The following is a 12,779-nucleotide window of genomic DNA, read 5'->3' as shown; positions in this document are numbered from 1 at the left end:
ATTCATTTTAGAACACCAAAATGGAGTAATCAGGCATATGAAGGGAAAACTTGCTTAGGCAATAAGATATAGGGAAGGAATGTGTGGTATGAGGGAAGTGGCTATGTTTCATGTGTCCAGCGTTTTGTCTGGAAGTCATTTTGAAATGGAGAAGCCGTTCTATGGCAGCCGTTTAGGACTTGAGTCTCTTTCATTTCAATGTTAGGTTTTTTTTTCTTTCTTTTTTTTTTTTTTTACATATTCTGTTTTCTGAAGTATACTATTTAAGGTTTTCACACATAAAGAAATATGAGGGGACTAGAAAAAGCTAATTGTTAGTTTGAAGTTCCAGGTCTGTCCCTGGGACAAAATGCCATTTGGCTTTGTTTTAGAGACTTAACCTTCTCCACCCTCCTCCTTTTCCTTTTTTGTTCTTTGGGAGATGTTTGTTCATCTCCCGTTTTTTGTATTCATCCAAGCATAGCAAGTACCACCAACAAAGCAAAACAAACCACTAAAAATAAAAGGCTGTTTTATTTAAGCCTTAAGACAGTAGTCCAGCTATAGTCTAGTGTTTCTGGACTATATGGAGTTGTATTAGGAAATGCAGTATCTCAATGTTTATTTTTATGATTCTAGTAATGACTGATGCTCTTAGGCTTTAAGTGCCTCAGAAGAAAAAGATACTTGGAAAAATGTCTCTTTGTAAAGTGATGTGTATTGATAGGTGAAGTAATTGTGAAGACCATAAATGTCTCTATAAGTACAGAGCTGACGTCATTGTAGGAAATATATCAAATACTTGAATTATTCATAAGTTGTTGAAGTTAGTTTACAGAAAGGACGCTCAGCAGAGATACAGCTGTCCCTTTGTTTCATTTTATTCCCTCAGTGGAATGAGGAAAGGTTTAATATTCATTTAATTAGGCAGTGCGGTAGAGGAATTTTTGAAATGCTAATAGCTGAAATTTATGCAAAACTTCAGAGAAATTAGTTTTATTTGCACTTCAGAAACACATTTCTGCATTTCGTTAGATGGCATAGTAGCATCACTGATGAACACGTCTCTTATTTAAATCTATTATTTCATAAATGGGGCCATGGAGGGGTTTACATAATTTCCCATGTGAAGCGGACGTGTTTCTTCGTGAAATGAGGAGGGAGAAGGTAGCAGATATATCTCATTTTAACTTACCTTTAAAATGTTTTCTTGAAATTGAATAAAACCACAGAACACAGCACTCCTGTTTTTGTACTCCTGCCTTCAATTCAGAACTAAACAGGTTGTACTACAACTGGGTTTTGCTTGTTAGTGCCTGGTTGCAGAGCCGGTTGTGCCGTCAGTGTGTTTTGGTGAAGAGTGCTGTAATGCACTTGGCAATTTGCTACCCTCCCAGGGAAGTGTCACCTTGAGGTACCCAGCTCAGTTGTCATGAGATTCCCGTGAGCAGATAACTGGCTCTTATTGCAGGTTCAATATTTAGAGCCCCCCAGTGAGCTGAAACCACAGGCTATTAGGGAGAATAATAGATTTGCATTCATGAGACTGATGTGAGGAAAGAACTAGCAGCATGTTTCTCAGGTTGCATTTAATGGTGTGAAGTGATTAATTTAAAATCCATTCCAGCGAGGAGAACTGTTTGTTCTCACTCCAGCTATCGGTGTAGAAGGCTTCGGGGAGCAGTCAGCAGCCAGGGTACTGGTGTCTCATGACAACCCCAATTTTAGTTTCCTGTTCTGAAGTCTGGTATTACAAAGAGTGCAGACCCCACTCTGCATGTTATTATCAGGAAGAATTTGGGGAACTTTGGATTTCTTCAGGAATTCATTTCAACGTTGGAGGAGGAGGAGGAAGAAACCATCCCAGAGTTGTTTTAAATAACTTTTGGCTGTTGCCTGTGGGCATGCATGCCTGTAACAGCAAAGTTTAAACTCAGAAGTTTCTCACGATAGCTACTCCATCTCCAGATTTCTTACTTCCATGCATGGCAGGAGGGAAATGTTTCCTACGTAGCTTGCTTATTTTTAAATCAAGAAATGCGATTCTGATTTTAAGGAAATCAAGACAGCAGTTGAGCTGAAAAATGTGACTTTTCAATGAATGGGCTTCAGTTCTCTGTGCTGTCTGAAACTACTTTGACAACTGTATTACTGAGACCCCGTTGCTGGAAAAATTATCTTTGGAAGTCTCTGCCTTTGTGAAACTGCTCCAGCAGTTAAGCTTTGTTCTTCAAATTGCCTGTAGGCTTTTTGGGAAGGGAAATATCAAGCTTTTAAAAAAACTTGATTTTATGGAAGAAGACTACTGGTGTTTGCAAACATCCCCAAACAATAGCTGGAGTAGTTGAACCTTAAAAGGAGTTTTGAAATGGCAAAAACTTTTAAGTTCCAAGTGTGTGGTTTGTTTGGTTTTGTTTTGTTTTTTTCCCCTGGAGAAGTGTAACGTCAAATTTATTGCCTTATTCTGAACTGTTTTCCCCACCTTCCAAGTTCTTTGAGGAGCTCTCTCTTTGCCGCCTAGGGAGAGAAACTTCTGTCTTTCCCTCCAGTAATTACTGCAATGTGGCTGCCTAATCCATTCTGAAATCAAGGCATAATGAAAATTCAGGATAGGGCCCATTAGCAGAGAAATGGGACTTTATATTAAACTAAGTAACAGAAACTACTCTATTGCAATTGCATTTTTTGTTTTCATATTTAGGCCTAGATTTTTATCATGTAAATTAAGCTGAGGCAAAAATTCTAGTCAGCAGGCACTGAAATCTCAACCTGTGCTGGGTATCCAGTCTGAGCTCGCGGTGGGCTGTCTGAGGCCTGCAGTGAAGAGCATCTACTGCACTGACAGCTGAAATTCCTGAGAGTCCTGTGGCAATCCTGAGGGCTTCAGAAAGTTCAGCCCCTCCCAAAGCCTGAGGTTAGGCACAGTGCCGTTTCTCAGACGAGGCCCATTGCTTTTATTTTCTAGATCAGATGCTGCCCTGTAACTTACTCTGCTTCAAATAAGCCATGCCCAATCCAAATCTCTCATCTTCTCAAGTTTCAGGGCCCTGAAAAGTAATTTGTTAGCATTTCCTGGTTTTGGAGGAGTTGTCCTTTAGACCACCAACACTTTCTGCCAGCGGTTGTCCTTGGGATGCACGAGCATGGTTCTGCTTGTGTACTGCACAGCACTAATGTACCAGCTATGCTCCTCAGCCTAGCAAACGATCGGTATCTTGAAGAAACTCAGCAAGCTCTCCTGAAGTATTCTTTCAGATTCCATCTCTTCAGTTTGCTACAGTGCAATTAACTCAAACGCCTGTGGTGTTTTTTGGCAGCAGTCTGAGTCTGATCTCATAGCACAGCTGAAGTTTGTGCGAACACTTGCAGGCATATATAAGCTTTTCTTATCTCTTCTCCAAGCTAGCTGGTTGTGAGCTTGCTGAAAACAAGGTGATGTGTGGGGTGCTGAGCCAGTGCTAATGCACTCTGCTCTCCCCAGAGTTCACTCCTGTCTGTGTAGTGTGCGGGCAGAGCATGTTCAGGTCTGCCTGTGAAAGCCACAGACCTACATCACTCTGGGTGAAGCTGTGAATAATGAGGTATTTGAAAAGTACTAAGAGCTTTGTCCGAGTACCAAAACACAGTAGAGGTAATTGGTTGCAGCAAAAATATCTTACTGGAAATATTTTTCATCATCCCTGAACTTTAAACCTGTTGTACAAAACAAAGAGCCTTAAACAGGGAGTACAAGTTTTCTTTCCTTAAGCGATTATGCAGCTGGCTTGCTACTTCTCTTCAGTGCTGTTTCAGTGACTAGATAAGGGCTGAGCAAAGACAGGGTTAAAATGCTGGTTTTGGGTACTGGATGGAAAATGAATGGAGAAAGCAGGAGAAACAGTTTCTCTTTCAAAATGCTCGTATGGCAGTACTGCATCTGGCAAAATTGCGTTCTTCGGACAGGAGACAAGATTGCATGGCTTTTCTGGTTTGTAAATGGCAGACTATCAAAATATTTAATGAGGTACAGCTTTTCCTTGAATAGACAAAATGAGCTGTTTGGCATAGGTCTACAGCATGTATTTACTAAATCCCATACAGTAAGTGTGGTCTCTAGACCTTTGCAAATTCATTTTGCCTACTTCAGAGCTGTCCTTGGTTTGAGAACTCGATTTGGGCTTCATTGCTACAGGTGTTCTCCTAAGGAAGGACTGAAAGAAGAGGACTGAGAGAAGGGGAAGAGAGATTAGTCAGACTCTAACAGAGTCTGTTTCTTTTCAGTGGCGAGAGTGTGTGGTCATGCCTCTAATGGCAGTGCCTTTCTCTAGATTTTCAACAACATACGTGGTATAGCTGCATGCTTTATAGGTAGTATGCTGTGTCAGTTTTATTGCTATCACATCTGTGTAGGGCTTTCTTTAATTGGAAAACATCATATCAATGATAGGACCAACATTTTTACAAAATGTGACTTTTTGGTGAAGCTCTAAGTAAGCTTGAAAGAGCAATAAATCCTTTCCAGAGCAGAGTCATGCCTGGGAGAAAACAAGAGTATCTCCAGCTGTTCTCTGCACCTGGTAGAGGTGCAGAAGGGTAGAGGAGACATTGTACTGCTTATCAGAGCACCTGAGAGCTCAGGAAGGGATTGTCTGCCAAGGCAGTCTCGGATTCACTCTGAATCTTTGTCCCTTTTAACCCTTCTCAGAGTATGGTGGTAAGTGGAAACTGCTCCATTATTTTGCCCAGAACTTCTTTGCACCACTGCTGCCTGTGGCTTATGAAGATGGAGGTGTGTTGTACATCTATGGTGTCTCAGATCTTCACACAGACCGTCAGCTGACGCTCAGGGTAAGTGACACCTTTCTCGCCACCCCGCTGTCCCTTCCCCTGTGATGTCAGTGACTGATATGAGAAACTGCAATGACACCTCTTTGTATAGGCATGGTAAAGTAAGTCCATGCCCAAACACAATGAGGTGCAATTCTTGTCCTTAATCTTCTTAGGGGCAGCACTATCCCTTAGTACTATAATAGCGCATGCTGCTTCACAGAGCCAGGAATCAATTGCATTGCCTATAGCCTGTAGGTATAATTGAGGTCAGCTATTCTGTTCAGGTCCTAAAGGGATTTGTGATGAAATAAAACAAAGTTTGAAAAATGGTACATCGCTACTTAATGTATCTGTGGCCTGGGTGTTAGAACTAGATTAATTGACTAAAGCGGAGAAAAAAAGAATTATACCTTCTCCTGCCAGCACTCAAACTACACTGCTTTAGGAAAAAGAACTAGATTGTTTTGTGAAATACCAACGGAACAGCTAGGTAAACTTTAATTATAAGGTAACCTATGCAATGTTGCCATTCCACTATTTATACCTAAACTGTTTTCTAATGGTGCTATAGAAGCTGATAGGATTTCTTTGGCAGTGTTTGGGTTACTGAATTTTGCTTTGCAGTGTGACCATTACAGCAGTGTTTGGGTTGCTGAATTACCCAGTCTTGCTTCTCAGTTTCTTAAGTTTTGTTATTGTTAATCAAATGACAGCATGCCCCAAATGAATTTAGGGGCTGTTTTCCATTTACAAGATACAGTTCCTGACATAAAGGACTCACTATGTGAAAAGGCTGTGAAGGATGGAAAAATAAGCCTAGAGAGGTGGAGTGACTCACTGGTCAGTTCAGAACTAGGCGTTTGGGTACTCTGATTCCCAGTTGACTGCTCTGTCTGACAGGTTGTGATGAATCTTCAGGTTTATAAGGTTAGCAGTTCTTAAAAGATCCACTCTTGTTCCTGTTATGGAGGGGTTTTTTGGCAACTGACAACCTGCAGTATGGAAAATGGTTGCCGTTTCTGGACAGCCAGTTCTTAGAGTAGGACTGTGCTTAATGATTTTGTTTATTTCTGGTCTGAGTTATAGGCTTAAATTCAGATTTTCTGTTAATGTCAAAGAAGCCTTGGCAGTAGGGCAGTTCCAGTGAATACTGTATTTAGCAGTTCATGAGAAACAAGAACTTAAAAATTTCAAAAGGAGCTAGGATCGATTTTTGATTGCAGACCCCTGTTAAGGTCAAATAACAACCTAAAGTATGAAGAGAAAGAATCCTGTCACTCTATTTAAGGTGCCTATTCTAATGCTTTTTTTTTTCTTTTAATATATGGGAGCATTCATAATGCATGCAAGATCTGTGGGAAAGTATATTTTACTGTGTTAATATGATTTCCATAATCCCTTTTAAGATGATGCATCTTGCTTCTGTTTAACAGTGATTGTGCAGAAGCTCTAGATCACCCAGTTGGGTTATATCAGATAATGCTGAGCAATTTCAAGAAAATCCTGTGTTTTACTGCTTTAATTGGGGGAGGGAAGAGTCAGAAAAGGCTAATGCCTTTTTCTAATTACATTTTGCTGCACAACCATCACAACAGAAACTGGCAACCTCATTCTGGGGCCTGGAAAGAACAAAAGGTTTTCCAGGTCAGGAGGAGCAACAGATCCAGACTGTTTGAGACGGATTTGTTTTTAGGTTTATATAACAATCTAATTACTATTGAGTATTGTTTGTTTCATTCTTTGTAGAGTTTCTTGCTGTTAGAGGTGGAAATCAACTGGTACTGGCAGGAGAACATCTCTTGCAATGAGTAACTGGACCCATCACTAGGATGCCAGGTTGCTTTCACAGATAAAACTTTTCTTTCGCTAACTTTGTGCTCTTTCAACGTCCTTGACAGGTCACTGTGCACACATGGAGTTCTCTGGAGCCGGTATGCACCCTTGTCAAAGACAACGTGACTATGAAGGCACAAAGCGCTGTCCCCATCTACAAGGAGCCCATAAGCGACCTGTTGAGAAGATGCAGAAACTGTACCAGGAAAAGCTGTGTTGTTACTTTTTCCCTTGCGGGGGAAGGTGGGCTCCACAGTCCTACGAACCATCACTTCCTGTCATCACTGAAGGATGCTGTAGGATTGGAAAAGACTCAGCTTAGTGTAAGCATCAGTTGTGCTATATTACAGTGTTTGGTTTTGCTAATCTTGCTATTTTGAGTTGTTTGCCTGCTACACAGTGTCTGATTCCACTGAATGTTTTGTCTCCATAGCTGTAGCAATTCTAACCTCCACATAGAGTTCAAAATGGCTTTTTTGTTTTCTTGTCACTACATCCATGTCCACATATCACTGTTCTTTTTTCTTGTTTTTCTTTAATAATGAAGTCTCCATTTCATTTGGTTTGACTCTCTTTCACCTGTCTGTGGTAGCATCCCTGCTTTCATTCTTTTTGTCCCTAGATAGCAAATAGCATTGTGGCAAGTGTTTTGGCTTGCAGACAGTAGCATATGCCAGCACAAAGTGATGCTACTTGGGTGGAGTGTGGAGTGCACTAACTGTTGTCTACAGTTTTTCCTCTTGAAGTGCTCTAGCTCTCAAAGATCAGAGTACCATTGCTAACATGCAGTATTGTATGCTTATTTCCCTCTTCTGCAACCCCGTGCCTTCTGCCTAAGGGGCTCCAATTTGCATAATAGTGATTATTTCTTGATATCTGTAAAGTGTGTCAGTCTTCTGAACAGGCATAAAGAGCATGAAAGCATTGGGTAATATTGTCACTTGTTCTGTTCGGTGCTTTTCCCCAGATTTCTCCCACACCTAGAAAGCAATGTGTGTGCGTGCGTGTGTGTTTGTGTTTAAGCCTCGCATTTTAGCCTGTAAATCTTACTCCAAAGCTCTTTGTAAGTGCAGTAGCAGGACGGGGACCTGTGCATCCTCACATTTAGCGTCCAGACTGCAGCTCTGCTCTTTAGAGCTAAACTAAACGAGGGGGGAATGGAAGTCTTTAATCTCTTTGAATCTGGACCTGCTTAATTGCTTTACAAGAAAAAAAAAATGAGACAGATTTTCCTCTCTTATCTCTTTCACAGCAGCATGGCCTGCCTCCTGAATATACAAAGGAGAGAAGTCGGCCTGTTTTTATTTTTTTTTTAGCTGGTGGCACAATCTGGAGTCTGAGTTATGCTGGGGTTTTTTTGGAGATGACATCACCAATAATAAAAGCTCTGTAACTGGAGCATCGTTAGGAAATTTCACTTCTTTTCTCATGGCCATGTTGTCTCTTCAGGATTAACTAACAAGCATAGCTAGGAAGGATAAAATTAAAAGCAGTTATTTTAAGAAAGTGTGGAGCTGTGATTTAAAGAAAATATCAATTCTGTTTTGCAAGAAGCTGGCACTTTTATACGTTGTTACTAATAATCTAGACTTTCAAATACATTTTTAATCGAAGCACTATTCTTCATAGCGTTGCTCTGAAAAAATATGAAAACTTCTGCATTTCTTCAGAAAGCACAAGTGCATGTGCTTTTTTTAATTGAGAATTAAGTGTTGTTTTTCTTTTAAGCAGGACATACTTTCTGCACTTTAATACATAATTTGTCTGCTTTTTTTTATATATAGTTTGTTGGTATTTGGAAATGATACAGCACAGTATTTCATGATGATGAATGGAGAGTGCTGCATGAAAATGCATCCTGGCTGTGCTTTTAAGCCTCGGAGAGATTAACTACTGATGGAACTTAATTTAAAATGTTAGAACTTGTCCTGATAGTTCTCAATGTAGCTGCCTTCTAACTGTAGCTTGAAAACTTCACTGCTGTATTCCATTAGGATGACGTGACCTACTGTGTTACTGTGATTTTTATCATCTTTTTCTCCTGTGTATTTCTATTACTGATATGATCAGAAGGGCCAGCTACTTTAGCCTGTGAATTTACTGAAATACGTTGCTAAAAGGACAAATATGTGCAACTACGGTAAGTAGAGGATACTAGTACTAGGTACAGGTCATGTTATCATTTATTCAGTTATTTTCATAAGAAAGTAGTGAGAACACTTGATGGCATTTTTCCACAATCTGTAATATTCTATAGGAAGGCTGTAATCAGTGTTTGCTCGTTTTGTATAATTCTTAAATGTTCATCCTGTTGGTTTTTCCTTCTGTTCTAAAAGACATTTCCATAAGAGAATTAGAAGAGGAAAATAATTTTGATCCAACATTGTTATTGCCAGTCTGTTTTACTGACATACATCTCTTGCTCAGTTTGGGTATAACTGGTTTGTTCTTACTGCATGTGTATATTTTCACTGATATATATTGAGAGATATATATGTGTGTGTGTGTATATATATATTTTATTTATTTATTTATTTATTTTCTTTCTCTTCCAGGCCAGCATATCCCAACAAGACAGCATTTATATATTTGATCTTCAGACTACTGCAATTGCGCCTTTTGTTTCTCTGGATGTAGGGAGTATAAAAGGCAGGTTTAATGAAAATGGTTTTCTCATGACCAAAAAGAGGAAACTGGTTGTGTTCTACCCTTGGGAGCCTACCACTGTTGAAGAACTAGAAAAATCACTCAGCTTGACCTCTCTGATGGACGTCGTCTGAGGACACTTCAATTCCTTCTAGACAAGGAGTGAAGTGGTCAAATTCGTCTGAATTTTTCCTCCTCTTAAAAGTTCGTGTGATGAAAGAGATGAGCTGACTGGAGAACATATTATCCATTCCTGTCGTGTGTGAATTTTAACTGCTGTTTGAATGTAAAGATAACAACAAAGCTTACATATGTTATATGTGATGCATTGAAAGTAAAGCTTTCTCAGGTAACTGGAAAAATATATCCCAGATATAAATTGGGAGGGGGTGGGTTGCTTTAAAAGAGCTAGCTTGAGGCCTCCAATTCACTTCAGATGCAGCTGATTGCTGGGTTGTGGATTTATCCCAAGGAAGAGGCTCCACAAATGTGCACCCCCAGACCACGGTCTCAAAAATCCATGTTGTTTCTCTGTTCCACTCTAAGTGAAAAATCATCCGTTAGGATACTGCAAGGTATGCTGGGGCGGGAAGGGCAGGGAGTAAAGCTCTGGCCACCTCCGTGGGCCTGCCAAAGGGGTTGGGTGGTACCCTTCCATACCCTGTTCCCAGCTGGACTGGTTTGATCTGTCTGCACCCAAATCTGGAGACCACTAGTGCTATCCCCCTCACATCTTCAACTGTTACTCCATGAAGGTGTCCTGTCTGCCTCCTGCAAGGTAGGTACTCCAGACAGACCTAAAACCTGGACTGTTCAGTCAGGTATCAGGCAGGTCCCTTCTACCTTCCAGAAGGGGAAATGAGTATGAGACTTGTTTTCTTCTCTTTTTTCATGCAACATCAAGCTAAAACCTTCAGAGGTCTGCACCTAGCTTTGTCTGCTCCCAGAGAGCGGCAGGTGCAGTCCCAAACCCTTTGGTGCTGGATGGGGTCCTGCGTAACGTGGCGTGGTACAGGATGTGGCTGGCTGTGGGAAAAGGAACGGGAGGAGGTTTGGCCAAGGGAGCAGAGAGAAAGGAGGCAGTGCAGAGTAGAAATGGCCATGCAAGAGGACTACAGAGTGATGAGTGAAGGCTGCCTCTTTCTCTAGTAGATGCACAGTGCAGGAGCTGCTCTTCTCGCTCGGACACTGCTGCGCAGCCATTCTGTCACCTTGTGGCATTCTTCGTGAGTGGCCCTGTGCCCCACGCTGCTGCTCCTCTCCTTCCAGGAGTGCCTCTGATTAGCTCAGCTCTGTTTATGAAACAAATTGGGCCGTAACCCTGTCTCCTTTCTTTTTTCTTTTTTTTTTTTTTTAAACGTTATGTTTCAAAAAGTGAAGTGGACATGAACAAAGGAAAACCCCTGACTCCTAATTTTGCCTTTTGGAGCAGGGAGAGAGTCTCACAGAAGACACTGACTCGTGAATAGATTCGGTGGCACACTGAGCTCCCTGGCCCATAGGAAGTATTTGTGCTTCATATTTTATTGTTTCTGAAAAAGTTGTTGTTGAAATGTTTAGCTTTCACATGGAAATGTCTCACTTTGGCGTTTTATACCAAGAAAATAAGCTTGCTTCAGAGTTGGCGGCTACAGTGGCCTATGGAGCTGCAAGTCTTGAGGGTCTGGCCATCAAGAAACCAGTGGCTGGAAGTCCAGGTGACTGAGCTGACCTGCAGGCAGGGCTGTTAAAGATTAGCCTTGTTTTCAGATATGTTTTGAAACACGCCTGGCATCTTGCTGGGGTCCCACAGGGAATCTGTTGCGGTTTCCTGCAGAGCACTTAGAGGAATCAGCACCTTACAGCAGGAGGTGTTTGAACCAGCTGTACTGCTGTTCACCTTTCTGGAGTTGACGTGGGGAGAGCGGCTGCATGTCCTATTAGGTGAGTTGCAGACCTTTCATCTGAAAGTTACCTAATTGCAGTGACTGCAGTTTTAACGGGCAAACAGATGGGCATGTTGACTGATGCTTAGTGATTTGCAGTGCTTTTTGAATGGGTCATTAACTCAAAGCTGAAATACGCCTGAGCAGGAGGAAAAACTTGAAATGATAAATGCAGGCTACTTATAAATGCTTTATTTGGTGACCAAAACAACCAACTACTGTTGCATAAGAGGGCTTTTTCAGTTCTAAAGTTGTCCTAGTTAAATCATGAAAGTAATCAAAATATGTATGCGTATGTACCAGTATTTTTAGTTTTTTTTTAAGACACACATGGAGGTGATAGCAGTGAATAAGTTAGAAAATGCAGATACTGATAAAGGAAGTTAAAAGTTATCTGAGTGACATCCTAGGCCGACAAAATAAGAACAGTCCTTCAGTTCTTTCAGTGTCCTGGAATGAATGTGAATCAGAGCAGCAATAGAGTCAATATAAGGTAAGGATGGAAAAAAATAACTATGCAGAAAACATGGAATAAATATGATTAATATTATTGTTGTGTTTTAGGCAAAAGGCAGGTTGATGTCTTTGTCTTACATTGATGCAGAAATGTCTCTTCCAGCAACATCTAGCTAGAATTTCAAAATGGCAATTAATAATGTTAAATTAATAAAACTAACAGATTTGCTTCAAAGAAGTATTAAAAGAACACTTATTTTTTCTTAGTGTATCCCAGAATGAGTGACGTTTTGGAGATGCAGGAAAGAGCTTTCTGATCTCTGAAAGGCATAAATCATGAATTTGGATAACTGTGACCCTGTTAGCTTGTCACAAATTTTAGGCAAAATTATGGGAGAAACGATGAGATATGTTATCAATAACGAAAGAAGCAGTCCTGTAACTAATGTCTATCAACATTGTTTTACAAAAGCGCATTCTTATGTTTTTTGCTGTTTTCTGCAGTTACCAAATTATTGTTGTTAAAAAAGTACAGAAAAACTCTTTAATAACTTTTTTTGTGAAGGTCAGAAGCCCCCCAAAACTGGGTCCATTCCCTTTCATTAGAAAGCTTTAATTCAGCACTAGGTTAAGAAAGGTAATTCAGCACTGCTGTTAAGAAGGGTAGGCAATTGGTCAAGCCAAATGGTTGGGCTCAATGCAGAATTTTGTGGGGGAAGTTCTCTTCTGTTATTAGACGGTTCAGATCAGAAGATCGCCCCGAGCCTTCAATACCTCTTTTGAGTCACTGGTATTGCAGCAGCGTTGTATTTAAGATGTTATTTTCTTCTCTCACCAGTGCGGCAGTGGCTGTAACATCTACCTTGTATAACTGTTTTCCCTTGGTATTTGTGCTGTTATATACGGTGATGTATTTTTCCAATTACATTGTTCTGCCTTTGTCTCAGACCCGGGCAAGGACAGAAATGCAACTGTGAGGAGATCTTCAGAGTATTCATCACTCATGTCTATGCAGCCAGCTGTAGTCGTTCGAGTGCTGCTGCAGCTGCTCGACTGCCCCTGTGCTGTCAGTTGTGCCCGATGGTGCGCGGCTCAGCAGCAGGAGGATTAGGAAAAGCATTTGGTAAGTGT

At 40.8% G+C, this 12,779-nt stretch overlaps 1 protein-coding gene across 1 annotated transcript in view; it reads left to right on the top strand.

Moving 5' to 3' along the window:
- Positions 1–9,620, top strand: part of MANBA (mannosidase beta) — a 46,488-nt gene extending 36,868 nt beyond the window's left edge. Inside the window, exons 15-17 of the mRNA XM_064510541.1 lie at positions 4,664–4,806; positions 6,687–6,944; positions 9,177–9,620. Coding sequence (XP_064366611.1) covers positions 4,664–4,806; positions 6,687–6,944; positions 9,177–9,401 — 626 coding nt within the window. The 3' untranslated portion in view covers positions 9,402–9,620. The remainder of the gene's footprint in view (positions 1–4,663; positions 4,807–6,686; positions 6,945–9,176) is intronic.
- The last annotated feature ends 3,159 nt before the right edge of the window (positions 9,621–12,779 follow it).

Source organism: Dromaius novaehollandiae, chromosome 4 (assembly GCF_036370855.1).
Source record: "Dromaius novaehollandiae isolate bDroNov1 chromosome 4, bDroNov1.hap1, whole genome shotgun sequence".
NCBI lineage: Eukaryota > Metazoa > Chordata > Aves > Casuariiformes > Dromaiidae > Dromaius > Dromaius novaehollandiae.
Note: the sequence above shows the minus strand (reverse complement) of the source record. Positions and strands in the feature narration are given on the sequence as shown.